General features: G+C 38.7%; 1 protein-coding gene across 5 annotated transcripts in view; it reads left to right on the top strand.

Moving 5' to 3' along the window:
• Positions 1-1541: 1541 nt before the first annotated feature.
• The window catches only part of Ranbp16 (Ran-binding protein 16), a 360844-nt gene continuing 343739 nt past the window's right edge, over positions 1542-18646 (top strand). For 4 of the 5 annotated variants that reach the window (XM_068225077.1, XM_068225075.1, XM_068225079.1 and 1 more), the window contains exons 1-2: positions 1542-1677; positions 2271-2511. In XM_068225077.1, coding sequence (XP_068081178.1) covers positions 1663-1677; positions 2271-2511 — 256 coding nt within the window. In that variant the 5' untranslated portion in view covers positions 1542-1662. Of the gene's footprint in view, positions 1678-1854; positions 2190-2270; positions 2512-18646 lie in introns of those variants that run through there. The other variant, XM_068225076.1, reaches the window with a different exon arrangement.

The following is an 18646-nucleotide window of genomic DNA, read 5'->3' as shown; positions in this document are numbered from 1 at the left end:
ACACCTGCGCTCTGGAGGTAAAACGCCAACGTAGCACCTATTAATAATTTAGACAGCAATAATTACAAACGTGCTGCTAAGGAAGTCAGACGAGCATATGCTACATACCTACCTATTTTACAGAAGAACATCCCCCACCATAGCGGTACCTTGGCATTGGGAGAGAGTTGCAATAATGGTCAGATCAATAATGAATTTATAATAATCTGTAAATAAAAGACATTAAAATTAATATATTTTACTTATCGGTACCAAATTTGATTCGCTGCTTCTTGCATCCAAAACCTCTGCCAAATAATTTGCTCTGGCGAATAAACTTACTTTTCTTGCTTCTTTCAATTTTATGCAGTTCTTGTCTGTAGACATCTTTAATTGATTTAATTTTAGTCTTCAATTGCTTCACATCCATTCCCCCTGTTAACGGTTAATTAATTAATTAAATTAATTATAAATACGTTGGAAAATTTCACCTTTTCATTTTGTGCTGTAATAGTCTTTGTCTTTTATATTCGGTAACACATGGTAAAGCTGGTAGACGTTAAGTAATTCCACATTCTTATTTACATTCCACTTCATTTGTTTACGCTAGAATATCCAGAAAAGTTCATCAAATGAAAGGACAAAAAATCCCATCGTATTCACAACACGCTAGCTAGTTGGCTATAGAGCCTGTGGAAAGTTTTGTGTAATCGTAGATTTTCATTCACTATCGCACTAGCTGACTCGTCCGCTTCTAAACTTGTCGACCAAGTACCTAGTAAACTCGCACTGTAATTGAGCCTTAAGAAACAATGTCATGAAGCCATTTTAATGATTGGTAACTTACCGGTAGTCGCCATGATCATTTCGCTATTCACCCAAAGATAATGCTATTCACAGAACACCAATGCTATTCACCTATCCTTATCTGCAATGGAAGTAACAGTACTGTAGATACATGGGAGTTAACAGAATAAGTGAAGAAAACAAAACAAAAACAAGTGATGCCAATTATGTTTAATAGACTGATCATCAAATTTGTGCAAAGCATCACTGTTATTTGGAGCGATATAACCTCGCTCCTAAAATATTTGGTTCTTATTTAGAGAGATTAGAGGGTACGGTATAATAGAATTATCAAAATTCAGAACACGTGAGGTGAAATGCACTGCCTCACAATAGTAAAGGCGACGAACAACTTTACAGAGGATCACTAGTAATGATAATACATTCTGCAGGTACAGGCCTATTTACTAAAACTCTTCATCTCAAAAACAAATGTTGGTAAATGTTGTTAAAAATGTGGCAATATTTCCTTCTCAGTTTCCTATGGCACATGCTGCTCTGTCCTTCTGTTCTATACTGCCGTTATTTGTTTTACAGTCGTGGTAGTGGTATTACGCAGTGAATAAACACGTGGAGAACTGTGGCGTCATCTCGTTGAGGGATGTTTGATATTTATGTTTCTGTTGTGTAATATTTAGTGCATGAATAGTCAAAAATCAAAACCAGAGGATAACTCCACTGTATTCAGATTTCTTTGTAGAAGATCTAATCAATGAAGAAGTAATTGCTAAACGAAGATGATTCCTATTACAAATCTCAGCATTTTGATTCCTCCGCTCTTTTTATGTTGATGTTTTCAGATGGCACCACCAGTGTGCCAAATGCTGAGCACTGAAAATGGCGGATGAGCAGGTGAGTTGTGATAGAAAATCATAAACTTCCAAAATTTGAGACAACACTGACTTATTGGACAATTGATAGCTTTTATATTTGGTGTTCGAACAATTTTATAAGTACTCCGGTCTCAACTTCACTATACTTTGGTTACCTTCATTGAAACATGCTGAGGAACGCGAAGACGTCTCTCCTCCGCACTCCGCCGGAACATATCGCCAAAGTCAAAATCACGAATCAAAACATTGCGCTTATTACTGTTACAATGATTGACAAATGGTGTTCGTATGTTTTTTATGCTAGGATCTTTTAATTTATCTTTTTGCTGTACTTCTGTTAATATTAGTCGCTGCCCTTAGCTTAAAAACGGTTATGTTTGTAAGAACGTAATATAACATAACATCAAATGGCGCGTGACCAGTGGTTATGTAGCGGTGTTGTGCTTCTTGAATCATAACAAAGTCCCTCATATGGTGGTGTTATAAAATGTGAAGTACACAGTAGTATTAATTATAAGTGTACTGAAAATGGTGTGCATAAACTTGTAATATTTGAAGTGGTAGAAGTTGAATTTTTCCTCTTCCTCAATAATTAACCTTTCTTTTTTTCAGGAGGTGCGGCAGTTGGAGTTGCTATGTAAACAGTTGTATGAATCTCAAGATTCAGCTTCTCGTGCAGAGGCAGAAAAGGCATTAGTGGGCTTTCAAAATGCTCCAGATACCTTGTCAAAATGTCAACTCCTTTTGGATCGGGGTGATTCTTGTTATGCCCAGCTCCTGGCTGCAAGTACATTGACGAAACTTGTATCTCGAAGTGCTCAAGGCCTGAGCTTGCAGCAAAGGGTAGATATACGTAAGTGGAAATCGATTCATGTTGAGATGCATGCAAATGTTTCCATTTTGGCTCTATTAAGACAGTGGCTATTGTTGTAAAACATGCTAAACAGAAACTAAAAATTATTATATATGTCTTATTTTAACTGCACCCAAACTACCTATTTAAGTGACATCTGTAATATTGTGCTGATAAGTAGGCAATGCTCGTTAGCAGTTTGTGAGAAAATAGCTTTTTTTCCTGTTTTAGGTTCTGTAATTTGTGATTCTGATGTACAGTTTAATATCTAGTGCGTAGCATATTCTTTTAGACTGGTTTTGGATGTTTCGTTGAAACTTTGGCTTGTCTCAGACTCCAGTATCTGCTCCGCATCGTAAATTACATTACAGAGAAAAGGTAGTTGATGCAAGTGTTATCTCGTATTACTTGTAGGAGAATTATTGTGTTTATTATGAAAGCCGGTGACCCAATCTACCACTAGAAATACATTTACTTTTATAACCTTAATGTGTAAATTGCACAATATTTTTCTTACTTTCTGCACCTACTGCCATTGGCTAAAATTCCTGAAATAAGGCATCACTTCCAGAATTCAACACATTCACTTCATTACCAGCTAACACATAATAAAAATGGTAAATCTTTGGTTGCCGAGTCATGAAATGTAGATAAGAGATCCAATATGGCAGCAGCTCCGACATTGCACAATGCACTCAAGAGACTCGTTAGCGTTGGAGCATTAAACACAGCTACAAAATGACGAAATATACTGAATGACAAACGTGAAAGACAGGTAACAACTACTAAATGATAGTTTTCTTTCCATGCAGACAGTATGTGCTGTGGCCATAGAAAAGAGCTTCTTGAAGGGGTCACTGTTTCCATGACAGAGATTGATTAATGCTCAATAAAGTAAAGTAAACTTGTGTTCTCATCCCGAGGTGGTGCAGCTCTTTTCAGACACACCCCCAATGAAGGTGAGCTGCATGTACCATTTTAACCCCATACCGGTCGTCCTGTCATTATTAAATTTCTGGCAGTACTGGGTATCGAACCCGGGCTTCTGAGGATGGCAGCTAATAACACTAGCCGCTATGCTATGGAGAGCGGGCATTGATGATAAATGACTTACCTTTGTTAGCTCAGGGGATTTAATTGAATGTGGTAACCCTATGGCCACGCAACACACAAGCTCTATTTGAGACAATATGACCTTCACCTTCACACAGCTGGCCAATATCAACCAAAAAAATAGTCACATTTTGTAGTTTCAGGCTATTTCTGTTTTAAGACTAATATATAAGTAAGAACACGATTTGGTGTCGGCTCATGGCTTCCTGGCAAGCATTAAGAAAGGATATCTCCTCTCTGCTGCTTCAGGTATCGTAAAACATTACTGTTCTTTGAATCCAAATGTTCCAAACTCTCAATCCACACATCAAAGCGCTACCATAAGAACCCCTGAAGTCTATGCTGTGCTGTTAGGCCAATGGTCTGACATGAAAAATATGGTTGACAACAGTTCATAGGAAGTAAACTAAATAATTTGGAACAAAAGGCAATTGTGATGCAGTGACCTGCCACGTACTGCAGTGGAGCAGCTAGCCTGCAGAGCAGATACCCAAGTTCTAAAATGGTCTTTTTGATCTTTGTTTTGTGACATGTATATCAGTTGTGAGGAGTGCAGTGTCTCCAATGTTAAGTGAGTAACTTGCATTGTAATATTAATTTAAGCTCTGCAGAAGACTGGATAGTATTAAACCTATGCCATTATGTCATTACATATTTCATCGTCAAGAAAGGAGAGGATTTTCAGTCTCATGAATTGGATATGTCTTGTTCACTTCGTGGAGTAGAAAAAATCAACTTGCACAGGAAATGTTCTGTTATTGACCAAGATGGTTCAGTACAGTAAGAAGTCTAGCTGATGTGACACACACTTGGAGACTGAGAGGACAGCCAACCATCTGAAAATGATTCATGTAGTTCTACAACTATGACTTGGGGCAAACCTACTGAATGTTAATAAGTTACCATGTGTTCAGTGTCCATGTAACCACTGTCAGTCTGCTGGGAATTCGGAGTGCTGGAATCAAAGCCTAAAAAGGGCATTTTAGTCATTTCTGGGTCTATGCTTTTAATTTATCTTTACAACCTTGAACTTGAGGAGTTACCCATCTAACCCTTAATGAAAGACAGTCAATCCTTTCCCATCTCTGAATTCAAAAAGTGAATTGTACCCCATAGCACTACAGCCCTGATGGGCCTTTGCCTACCAAGCAACCACTACTCTGCCCGAATACTGGCAGGTTATGAGCAGTTGCGGCTGGTGCAGAAAATCAGTTGTGTGCTGTAACCCATCCCCACTCCAAAAAATAAAAATATTTAGAAACATACCGGTGTGTGGTTTTCAAGAGGCTCTCCACTGAGTTTTCCACACTGAACAAACATGCAAACAACCCCAACACATATACACATTCCTCATAAAAAACTATAAAACTATATAATTAAACACACAATAACACATGCAATGGCAAAATATTCACAATCTCAAACACTTGGTGTGAGCGCACAAAAACAGAACTTCCCAATTTTACCAACATCATTGAAATAAAATCAGCAACGTCGTAATGCAAAATTATATGTTATGTTTTTGTAGTGTCATTAATATTAATTAAAGAAAATCACAATATCATGTCCTTATTTTGACAACATAAAAAGTACAATTTTTATAGTTCATCGATTTACAAATTTGACTATGGAATAGGCAAGTTGGTAGTATTCTATCCTCTTTGGTATTAAAAGACCTGGCATGAACAGCTCTATAGTATTTCGTTTTCCCGTTTGCTTTGAGTGATCCCCTCTTAAATACTAGCGCTGAGTCAAGAGGGTGCCAGCTGCCACGTTCTCATATCGTTCGTAATGCAAGTGTGCCTAGTGCAAGTGCTGCCTGTCTGTGGTCGAACGAAGAATTGCTGTGAAGTGATGTCTTGGCTGTTGTATCCACAGCCTGTCGGAACCGATCGGAACACATTCTCTTTGTATCGGAAAAGTTCGGCACGCATGCGCAAAAGGCAGAGTTCCTGGTTTCTGTGAGCTGTGATCGCACAGCACCCGGTGTGGAGCGCACAAGTAGTTACCTTGTTGTGAGGGGAGTTGAATAATGTCCTATTCTTTGGCTGACGTCTTTTTCAATGCACTGTAGAGTACAGTACTTGATTGTAGATAGTATTTTTTAACTAATTTAATTTTCCCAATAGGCAATGCGCTGCAGCACTTCAGCACATAAGGTACGGCCGTCCCTGGTTATGAGGTAATGCATGGTCAGCACGACAAGTCCTCTCGGTAGTTGGTTGGATTCTACATAAAATTTGAGGTCCTGTGCTTTTATCATGATAAATCACATTAAACTGCCAGCTTGTTGTTGTTCAAGTACTTCAGAGCAATCTAATTTGTTAATTTTAATGATTTTCCTGTTTTCAAGACATTAAGTGCTATTACCCAAGCAAAGGCAAGTAGCATTTTCATTCATTGTTAGACAGTGATTCAATTAATGGTTATCAGTCCTGTATTCTAAAGAAACAAAGTTGCACTTGTGGTGGCTTGTTGCAGTTCGAGTGACATCCAATACAATTTAGTATAAAACACTTTTAAATGTGGATACTTTATAGCTGTATGTTTCATATTTTATCTTGGTAAGTCTTGAATAAGGGACCTTTAACATAAATTACATTTTTGCAAAAAGCAAGTGGTACAAATCTTACTTTGTATTACTTGTAGAAGAATGAAGTGTTCTAGGGAAATTCATTTACTTTTATAACCTAATATAAATTGAGCCCTATTTTTCATACCTCTTGTGGCACCTAGCACTGCCATTGAATGAGATTTATGGAATAAGGCATCACTCCCAGAATTCAACACACACAGATATCATTACCAACTACCGCACAATAAAAACTCCTAAACAAAGTCTGACCCTCTTGTGCCTCGCTTCAGTTGGATATATGCTGTAACCAGGGAATGGAAATAAATAGCTGCTTGTGCTTGTTGTTGAAAGGGGCCCAACATCGAAAGTCATCGGCCCCTGGGGATAAATTGGTAGGCCTATAGTGTGTACACGTTTTCACACACACTCTCTCTCTCTCTCTCTCTCTCTCTCCTTATTCTGAAAGTAAACAAATGTGTTAAATTAATACACACTTGCACCTTGCTTTGCTCATTGTAGGTATATGCCAAAAATAAATCGATAGTGATAAATTGATACACAACACACTACCCCACAACAAAAGATATGAAAGAAGTTTTTACAATGCTTAGTAAAGCTAAAGGTTCCACCTATTCAATACGTTATCGTAATGGTCTATTTAGAACATCACATATTTATTTAACTTATCATAAAATACATAAAGTTAAATAAATATGTGATGTTCTAAATAGACCATTACGATAACGTATTGAATAGGTGGAACCTTTAGCTTTACTAAGCATTGTAAAATCTTGAGTCAATACGGACAAAAAATGAAGTTTTTAATACTAAATATGAAAGAAGAGTAAAATTTGTTGAAAATGTCCCCCCCTCGGTGCTGAAATGTACAGTTGGCAACAGTTAATTGGAAGTAACTAAGCCATTTGCAATGAAAGACAAATCATGCTGCGATAATCTTCAGTGTAGCATCTTGCAACTAGCTTGCGGGTCCCATATGAAAATTCTTCTTTATATCTCGGTGTGAAGTTGTGTTGCTTAAACTTTCTTTGTCATTTTTTTTTTTTTAAGAGGGTTTGAATAAATGGTATTATGTATAATTTTTTCTTGTTAAGAGTATTTTTCTTGAAGTATGTTGTTAAATAAAAAAGATATGAGCAATTGCATTAAAATTTGAGAAAAGGGTAGCTATATAAAGAACATGCTATTCAGTTGAAAAAGAAAGACTTATCAAGTCTGCTGTTTATTTGACTCATTGGTACTATGATACTGTCGTCTTGCTGATTTTCCCTTTAAAAGAAGTAAAACTAAATTCAGGTTTGTTAACTTCCTGGTGCACAAAGGATTGATTTTTTCAATAAAGGAACTTCTGTTGATGTTTTATTCCTGTTTGTCACAACATGAACCTGGACTGTACAGTTGATTTTTCATGTATCCTCTGGAAAGAATACCTCCAGCTGGTCTTCTTTTTCAATTCCCATATGCTTTCAGGCATTAAGGTAACCTTATTCTCTCTATTTCTATCACTCTTGTATTATCTTGCTGAATCTCTTCCTTTCGTATTCTCTCAATCCTGGCCATGAGATGCGAGGTGGGAAATAGTAGGTTCGAACCCCACTGTCGGCAGCCCTGAAAATGGTTTTCCGTGGTTTCCCATTTTCACACTAGGCAAATGCTGGGGCTGTACTTTAATTAAGGCCACGGCCGCTTCCTTCCCACTCCTAGCCCTTCCCTGTCCCATCGTCGCCATAAGACCTATCTGTGTCGGTGCGACGTAAAGCAGCTAGCAAAAAAAGAGATGCGAGGTCTTCCTCATCTAGTACTTCCTCCTGTATTTCAAAAAATACCTTCTATACTTTTCTTTCCTCTTCCGTTCTCTGAACAAATCTGTACTGCTTCAGTTGACATTCCTCAGCCATCACCCTCATTACTTTTGTCTGTCCATCCTTTTCTCGGACTCTTTTTGCTCACCTTAAAAACTACATTTCCATGGCATTGGTCTAACTGAGGTGTAGGCCTTTGCCTTGTAGTACTAGACTCTCTGTCCCATGCTCTATAGTTACGGTCATGATTGCATTTTTGTTTTGATGCTTGTCTCTACTGTAGTACTATTCATTTATCCAGACCACCTTTTAAATTCTGTTTAGTATCTTTTGTTCAATCAGTTTTTTCCTTGCTATTTTGCTTTACGTCGCACCGACACAGATAGGTCTTTTGGCGACGATGGGATAAGAAAGGCTTAGGAATGGGAAGGAAGCAGCCGTGGCCTTAATTAAGGTGTAGCCCCAGCATTTGCCTGGTGTGAAGATGGGAAACCACGGAAAACCATCTTGAAGGCTGCTGACAGTGGGGTTCGAACCCACTATCTCCTGCATGCAAGCTCACAGCTGTACGCCCCTAACCGCACTTTTTTTTTTCCCATAGCTACTTAGTATTATTAACGTTATTTTTTTACATCCCACTAACTACATTTAGAGCTTTCGGAGGTGTTGAAATTTTGTCCTGCAGGAGTTCTTTTACAAGCCGGTAAATTTACTGACACGAGGCTGACATATTTGAGCGCTTTCAAATACCACCGAACTTAGCCGGGATCGAATCTGCCAACCTGAGCTGACGGGATTGAACCTGCCAACTTAAGCTGAGAAGGCCAAGTCTCTACCGCCTGAGCTGCTCATCCCAGCTAGCTACTTAGTATATAGTAGTACCTAGATATATTTTTTAAGCCGGGCTGAGTGGCTCAGGCGGTTGAGGCGCTGGCCTTCTGACCCCAACTTGGCAGTTGATCCTGGCTCAGTCCGGTGGTATTTGAAGGTGCTCAAATACGTCAGCCTCACGTCGATAGATTTACTGGCACGTAAAAGAACTCCTGCGGGACTAAATTCCGGCACCTCTGCGTCTCCGAAAACCGTAAAAGTAGATAGTGGGACGTAAAGCAAATAAAATTATTATATTATTATTACAAATTTTTAAAGAAACTTTTCTCCACAGGTCTTCCATGACTGACTATATGAAGTTGTTCTTCTTGTCTGTCTTGTTTTGACACCCACATTACATCGCTTTTACTTGTATTCTCTACCATGCCCTTCCTCTTCGGTTCTCCATACCATTCCACCACTGCCTGCTGAAATCTTTGTGGTGTATCAGCCGTCAGGATATCACCTGCATAAAGGAGTGCTTGTAGATAGGGCGGTCTCCAGATGACTTACTTCATAGTGAAGCAGAGGCTATTGCTTTGTTTGATTCCATTCTCCGTAGGGAATTCTCCTGACATTTCATTATCCATGTGAATTGTTGCCTCCAGTTGCTTGTATAAACTCTTTTCACAGACTCAGTCGTATCATCTTCACTGCTGGAGTTTCCCATAGGTACTGTCTTTGTATGGAGTCAAATGCAACTTTCAGATGAAGAAGATAGAGGTCCCAGTACCTTGCAGTGCTTTTCTCAATCATTGTTCTTTTTGTGTAGATGTGGTCTTGCATCTGCCTCCCTGGTTGAAAAGCCACCTGTTGCTCCTCTATATCCTTTTCTACCACCTTTCAGCAAGTGGTGAAGATCTCTGAAGGTATACCCCCAATTGAGTTGAGCTGCTTGTACCACTTTAACCATATACCAGCCCTCCTACCATTCTTAAGTTTTTGGCAGTACTGGGAATTGAACCCAGGCCTCTATTAGTGCTAACCGGTGCACTATGAAGGCATACTTGTTCATCTTTGGTCAAATTACAGTTAATTGGTTAAACATGTTAGAGGGTGCAGAATCGAAGTTGGTTTTATTAATGTTTTAGATTGTATTCTGGTCAAATCTGGATGTAGATTTTAATGGATACATTATGGATGGAAGCAAATATCAGTGAACCCCAATATATAGCTAAGATCCTACTTTCCATTCTCCAAAACTTAAATACCAAATTTCGTGAAAATCCCTCTGTGCATTTTATTTTAGACCAACACAATTCGTAATGTGCTGAATGGTCACGTTGTTGGTGCTTGAATATCTCAGTTGCTTCATGCAAATTGATGACCAGCTATTGAAACAATAGGACTGTGGTTCAGCAGGCATTGATACGGAAATATATAGAAATGAACTTGTTATTCTTGGGTATACTGTATGTTCAAAACATGGGTATGTGTGTGTTAAATGACGCAAATTTTGGAACTCGCTGGCTGCACAGTGTATTTTCATCATAGTTGCCTTTGTTGTACAGTCTCACTGTGGACTATCATTCAGTTTCATTGAAATTGTTTTGAAGTACTGACAGAATTAAGTGTAACATCAAAAGTAATTGTTTCATTATTGGTTGTCAGACGACGACTTGAACTGAAACGACAGAGAAAGATACACTGAATATTTGGCGATTGACCCGGGCGCTTATACCAAGACTATCTGCAATATTGAAGTTGGTCTTGCTCGAATACTACGTTACTGAATGTGCATGTAGCGCTGGCATCTTTTATTGGAAAATAAAGATTGGGCCATCTATCTGTGTACTGGCCTTGAGGACTGCTTTGTACTTGGATGTTATATTGCCGAAAATAATATGCATATTTCTTGCATTATTCAATGGATGGACCTTACATTAAAAATGCCTTTCTAACCGTAGCCTTAATATTTTCATGTCTGCACATTTCACGAAGAAATAAGAAATTTTCCTCCAATTTTGCATTTCAGAATTAAGGTTGCAAAATTAACAGGAGAGGGAAAATTACATGGGTAAATATCTATGTAAAGGTTTCGTACACCAACTGTACCGTAACTCTTAGCTGATGGAAAAATTGAGGAATTGGATAAAGTGGCTATATTACACACTTCAGTGATTCATCATCTTAAAGGACCTCTTTAGAAACAACATTATGGGCGCTGTTACTTTTAAGCAGGATTTGTACTTCCAAGTTTTCCATTGGTCAGAGATGTTTTTCTAAATGAGAACCTGACCAGTCATACCATCATGGAGTGCTTGAACAAGGTCAACAAAGTGTTCAGGGCAGCCAGTGTGTCATTATTTCCCACATAGCAGGCCTTGGGACAGAGTCAAAGGCCTTTGCCAGATCATAAAATACTAAGTAGAGAGGTTGCTGTTGTTCTCTGTATTTTTCTTAGAGTTGCCTTGTACAGAAGATCATGTCAGTTGTGCCTCTTGAGGCATGGAAACCACACTGAGACTTGGGGTAGAATCTTGAGGGACAACTTCGAGACAGCTAAGTAGAATCCTTGAAAGAAGTTTGCCAGCTGTGGACAGCAGGGATATTACAAGTATACAAGTAACTAATCTCATTTTGTTCCGTATTGAAGATACAATAAGTAAACTCTTTCAAGATTAAAATTACTTTGTCCACCTTTTCAATACAAATATATATTTTTAGTGGTTAAATTCTACATGAATGAAACACACCAGTTAGGGACATGTTTCACCCTAGTTATGGGCATTATCAGCCTATATTAATCCTAAGGTCAAGAATTAAAACTATAAACATTGGATCTTATAGTAAACTAACTTAATACTAAATACAATTGTCTTATGCTATTTACACAGTTTACAATAAGTGCATTAACCTTGCCAGAATTTATGAACAATGAATTACATTTTTTACAATGACCAGACCTCCAGTTGCAGATTGGATTGATCACAGCTTGAATTGGGGCTTCTCAATAGTATTGACTAGAATTTATCACTGCGTGAGTTGGGGTTTCTTCAGCTGTTATAGTCGCCTGAGTCATAGGAATTTTTACAACACCGGAATCTTGGATAAAATCGTTAATATTCAATTTATAGTCCACATGTAGTTGGAAATGAAATCCATTCAAACGAAGACAACATTTGGGCCAAAAATAAATGAAATTTATGTAATTATATAAAGTCGTTCATGTTTAATAATAATAGTGCTATTTGCTTTACGTCCCACTAACTACTTTTTAAGGTCTTCGGAGACGCCGAGGTGCCGGAATTTAGTCCCGCAGGAGTTCTTTTACGTGCCAGTAAATCTACCGACACGGGGCTGTCGTATTTGAGCACCTTCAAATACCACCGGACTGAGCCAGGATCGAACCTGCCAAGTTGGGGTTAGAAGGCCAGTGCCTTAACCATCTGAGCCACTCAGCCCGGCCGTTCATGTTTAACCAAGGTTCCGGTATTGTTAAAATTTCTTACGACTCAGGCGACCATATCAGCTGATGAAACCCCAACTCTCGCAGTGATAAATTCTATTCAATACATTCTGAGAAACCCCATTCACGCCTGACCAATCCAATCCACAATTGGAGTTCTAGTCATTGTAAAATAAGTTAATTCAAATTTCATTGTTCATAATACGAATAGAATTCAGACTAGGATCAACGAGATTTGGATAAGGAATGTAATTAAAGCAACGTACAAAAGAAAGCCCTCTTAAATTTACAATTAAATAAATTTAATTTATTTTTGGCCCAAATGTCTTCGTTTGAATGGATTTCATTTCCAACTACATGTGGACTATAAATTGAATATTAACGATTTTATGCAAGATTCCGGTGTTGTAAAAATTCCTATGACTCAGGCGACTATAACAGCTGAAGAAACCCCAACTCGTGCAATGATAAATTCTAGTCAATACTATTGAGAAGCCCCAATTCAAGCTGTGATCAATCCAATCTGCAATTGGAGGTCTGGTCATTGTAAAAAATGTAATTCATTTTTCATAAATTCTGGCAAGGTTAATGCACTTATTGTACATACTATACATATTGTAAACTGTGTAAATAGCATAAGACAATTGTATTTAGTATTAAGTTAGTTTACTATAAGTTCCAATGTTTATAGTTTTAATTCTTGACCTTAGGATTAATACAGGCTGAAGATGCCCATAACTAGGGTGAAACATGTCCCTAACTGGTGTGTTTCATTCATGTAGAATTTAACCACTAAAAATATATATTTGTATTCAGTGGCGGCTTGTGAAAAAATCGTCCTACGTGCTACAAAAAACAAGCTAAATACGCTGTTTTAAATCTGCATATTGCCATGATGAACAACGCATACTTCAAACTTGGTACTACTACTACTACTACTACTACTAATAATAATAATAATAATACAACTTTTCTCACAATTTATAACTCAGAACAAACAAAAACAACATTAATTTGGAAGCAGATGAATTCTTCGACAACTGTCTACGAGATAAATAATTCATTGGAGAAATATTGTTTTTACTAACCTAATGGCGCAACTTACATCAGTGCAAATAGAATCGTGGGAATATAGATCCCCACTAAGAACACTAATTTAATTTCACTTTATATACACTGCAGTGGATAAATAATTTGATAAATCTTCGTATAAACTTTAGCACTAACACAATGACAGAAAAAACACGCACCAGTAATATAACCGCGAGATTAAAAACCGCACAAAGCAACTGAAAGAGCTGCCAACTGATTCATTGAGACCTCCCCTATTACCAGAGTAAATGTCCGGCTCCATGGCTAAATGGTTAGCGCGCTGGCCTTTGGTCACAGGGATCCCGGGTTCGATTCCCGGCAGGGTCTGGAATTTTAACCATCATTGGGTGTACGTGTTGTCGTCATCATCATTTCATCCTCATCACGACTCGCAGGTTGCCTATGGGCGTCAAATCAAAAGATCTGCATCTAGCGAGTCGAACATGTCCTCGGATACTTCCGGCACTAAAAGCCATACGCTATTTCATTTCACCAGAGTTAATTACATTGTAATGCAGGATAACATTTAGGGTCAGTCAAAGATTCTTTGACTCACCTACGAATTCCTTATTTTTGACACAAAAGGAAGATGGATATTTTAATAAGCATGCGTGAGATAGATTGTCTCCACTTACTCTTTACTTTCGAACCCAGACGATGCTACTCTCTAGTGGCAGATTCGCTTACCACGTTCAACATAAGCACGGCCGACTGGATCCCTTGCTGCGCTCCGGGTAGCAGGAGACATCGAGTAGTTCTACCCCCTTGCGGGAGAGGAAGTAACTATAAACGGGATCAGTGAAAGTTGATCCCGGTTTACGGTATACTCCGCCGGCTAGGGGGAGTGTTGCAAACTTGGCTGCGCCTGCGTATTGCTTCCTTCAGGCTACAGGCAAGGGCTCACTTCACATGAGCACGAGCCTTGTTCCCCGGGAGATCTGCGCTAGGTGTTCGACAGATCTCGTCCTGATTTGCACAAAACACAAATTCATATCGTACTCAAAACAACGAAAAGGCACCAGGATAATTGTACTGTACATAAATAATATTCCTTACAGTTCCAAGCTACGTGCTGGAGCCCGGTAGCACGTACTGACCGGCCGCCACTGTTTGTATTGAAAAGGTGGACACAATAATTTTAATCTTGAAAGAGTTTACTTACAGCAGGGATATACCGTGAAAGTTGCCAGATATACTGCGATCAACTTTCTTGAATATGGGGATGATAGTAGCATTCTTCAGGTCATCGGGTATTTGCTGAGTTTCCCAGATAAAAAGGATTACTTAGTGTGAGTCTTGTCTTCAAGCTACAAGACTGTAAGTCTACAGAAAGGCAGTATACACGGATATGTATTTGCACAAGTCAATAAGATGACCGAGCGAGTTGGATGTGCGGTTAGGGGTGCGCAGCTGAGAACCTGCATTTAGGAGATAGTGGGTTCGAACCTCACTTTTGGCAGCCCTGAAGTTAGTTTTCTGAGGTTTCCCATTTTTACACCAGGCAAATGCTGGGGCTGTACCTTAATTAAGGCCACGGCTGCTTCTTTCCCACTCCTAGTCCTTTCCTATCCCATTGTCGCCATAAGATCTGTGATGGTGTGATGTCGTAAAGCCAATTCTAAAAATAAAATCAATATGTCTTGATCATTGTTATGAACAGGACCATTCCTGATAGTAAATACTGTGAAGAAGAAGAAGAGGAGGAGGAGGAACATTTCACCAGAACTCTTTGCACGAATGGATAATCTACTGAGCTTGCAGTGTAGTTTCAAGAGCTTAAGAACTGCTGTCTTGAAAATTGGGTTGAAGTGGTTCTGCAACACAAAGGAAGAAAACCTGACTTGTCTGAAGCTAGCGATACTGCCCTAGATCAATAACAATACATGCGATTTGGAAAATATTAGTTAAACTTGACATCAAGACCATTTTAAAAGGATACTGAAGGATAGTAGGTTATTTATAGCCAGTCAGTGATAATAAAAAGGTATATGTGGAATATATAGGATATAATGTACAGGGTTGGCGAGAAATCACCATGCCCCTACAAAAAAATATATTGTTCCGTTACCGTATACATCTAGGCCCAGTTTCTTCAACTCTATGTTAAATTTTGCTTAACAAATGTTAACTAACAATTGTAATTAATTTAACACTTCATTTAAACGTACCCTGTTTCACAAACATATTTCCAACATTTGTTACGAAACAATTGTTAAAGACAAATTAACACATTTCCGTAAGATTTCTGAATGCGTTTGGCAGTGAACGTCTTTTGTTTCTTTACAAATAGCGCTCCTTGTGGCGTGTTGAAATAGTATTTTGTCGTACAGACACATGGTTGACATTATTATAGGTTATGGTTAGCGGAGACCGCTAAGAAGTAAACGTATCAAGTAAGAGACAACAACAGCGTTATTATGATGAATGCGAGACAAATCTATATATATAAAATAAGAGTTTTGTCTGTACATTGCTCAGAATTTGAAAATAATGGTATTTCTGTATCGGTCATGTCCATATTAACAAGAAAATGCACTTTTTACTTTTCCGTAATTTCTGTCTGTCTGTCTGTCTGTCTGTATGTATGTATGTATGTATGTACACGCATCACGAGAAAACGGTTGAAGAGAATTTAATGAAAATCGGTATGTGAAGTCGGGGGATGAGCCTCTACAATCTAGGCTACAAATCATTGTACTCACGCTGAGTGAAATGGTAGTTGAGGGGAAGGCCTAAAATTGAATTCTCAACTATTTATGTTATTAGTGATCGTATTTTAAAGAAAATGGATATGCAAAGTTGGGGAATAAATTTCTACAATCTAGGCTGCCAATAATTGTATTCACGCTGAGAAAATGGTAGTTTAGGGGAAGGCCTAAAATTTAATTCTCAAATATTGTTGTTATTAGTAGTCCTATCTTGATGAAAATTGGTATGCAAAGTCAGGAAATAAGTCGCTATAGTACAAGCTATAAATTATTTTATTCATGCTGAGTGAAATGGTAGTTTAGGGGAAGGCCTAAAATGTAATTCTCAAATATTTCTTATTAGAAGTGTAATCGATGAATGCTACATAACTAAGGTTATATAGTATTAAATTTCCTATTATTCATGTCTTATACATTGTTACCGTACTGGCTATGATAACAAAGATATTCATGAATTTGGATTTTTATTACCAAGTCCATATCAGCGCCGAGTAACGAGAAAATGGGTAAACAGTATTTAATGAAAATTGGTATGTAAAGTCGGAGAATAAGATTCTACAGTTTACAGTATAGAATATTTTACAAATCACAGAGTCGAAAGAAAACTAAATCTGTAGGCCTACAATATAGAAAGCTCATAACATTGATCAACAATAACATAACATTGACCATTGTTTGTAGTGATGTGCTTTGTGTCTTCTGTTGCCCCTCATCTCCGGTAGATAGGATTACTGCTGCGTACAGAGTATTTTTTATTTGATTTACGTCACACCGACATAGATAGGTTTTATGGCGATGATGGGATAGGAAAGGGCTAGGAGTGCCTTAGGCCTTAAGGTACAGACCCAGCATTTGACTGGTATGAAAGTGGGAAACCACGGAATACCATCTTCAGCGCTGCCGACAACGGGGTTCGAATCCACTATCTCTCGGATGCGAGCTCTCAGCTGCGCACCGCTAACCACACGGTCAACTCGCCCAGTCGTACAGAGTGTAACAGCCTGCCTGAATATTGATGGGAAGTAGCTGGGGAGTTAGATAACTTTCTTCTTTAGCATGCCATTCCTCTGGTTTATCAATTTTCTGATACTACTGGTACGTAACACACTGGATCATCATAGCATTCGGGCTATTCAATCCCTACTCTGAGGCACTGATTGGAATGAACAGCGTGCATATTTAGCGGAATAATGGCAGATGAGTGTTCATGGCAATCTGCGGCCTGGTCATCCCAGCTCTGGAAGTTGGGACTATTAGATTGGCACCGCAATCTAACTGCAGCACTGTTCGTTAAAAGTGTTAAAATGTGCGGCTTTCCATTTGATCGAGTATTTTATATGATAGCATTGCTTTCAATCGCTACATTCATACTTACGTTTTTGTAATGACCTATGTTAATTTCAGTTAGGAAAACCACAAGGTCAGTCTTTCTGAGAATCCCGTAGCGAAGCACGGGTACATCAACTAGTGTTGTTATATTTATATCATTCTTGTATGAGTTCAATCTAAGGTTCCTACATCACCGGGAAAATGTGATAATTGATATGTTTTGAATAATTTTCGGGCACTCTTTTATTGCAGGAAAAATAATGTAGTGCCTTGTTAATGCTGCAATGGCAGCAGGAATTCTTTGTAGAATTCTACACACTCTTTTCTTGCCTTCGTGAACATAGTCGCCTACAATTAGGCCTTTTTTTTCTTAAAAAAAAAAAAAAAAACTATTTGTTTGGGACGTCGACCTATTAAGATCTTTTGCCCCTAAAATTAGGCCTACATGGAAAGTGTCTCGAGGTCAGATGTCATTACAAACCTCCGCTTCGGACGAAGTGGAGGTGATATAACACTAAAGGCGAACAAATTTTACTTAAACATGTCAGGTCCGCAACCTAATAACTTCTGAAAAATTGATGAATCCCCGATTCCAATGCAAGGCGTATATACTTAGGAGTTGTGGCATAGTGGTCATCGTACTTGTCTGCGAGCGTCATAGACGTGAGTTCGAGTCTCGTTTCAGGGAACGTTATTTAAAAATTGGAACAAAAATATTATGCAAATTATAGTACCGGTACACTTTGTTTTCTACCTGAAATTAATATAGGTGTAAACGTTCTCACAGTTACTGCTGGATCTCTTTCTCTGTATATATATTCATTTCTTCTTAATCTGTTTATCCTCCAGGGTCGGTTTTTCCCTCGGACCCACCTCTACCACCTCAAGGGCAGTATCCTGGAGCTTCAGGCTTTGGGTCGGCGGATACAATTGGGGAGAATGATCAGTACACCCCCCCCAGACGGCCTCACCTGCTATGTTGAGCAGGGGCCTTGTGTAGGGATGGGAAGATTGGATGGGACAGGGAAGGAAGCGGCCGTGTTCTTAAGTTAGGTACCATCCCGGCATTTTCCTGGAGGAGAACTGGGAAACCGCGGAAAACCACTTCGAGAATGGCTGAGGTGGGATTCGAACCCTCCTCTACTCAGTTGACCTCCCGAGGCTGAGTGGCCCCGTTCCAGCCCTCATACCACTTTTCAAATTTTGTGGCAGAGCCAAG

This window comes from Anabrus simplex, chromosome 1 (genome assembly GCF_040414725.1).
Source record: "Anabrus simplex isolate iqAnaSimp1 chromosome 1, ASM4041472v1, whole genome shotgun sequence".
Taxonomy (NCBI): domain Eukaryota; kingdom Metazoa; phylum Arthropoda; class Insecta; order Orthoptera; family Tettigoniidae; genus Anabrus; species Anabrus simplex.
This window is presented reverse-complemented; position numbering and strand designations above follow the sequence as displayed.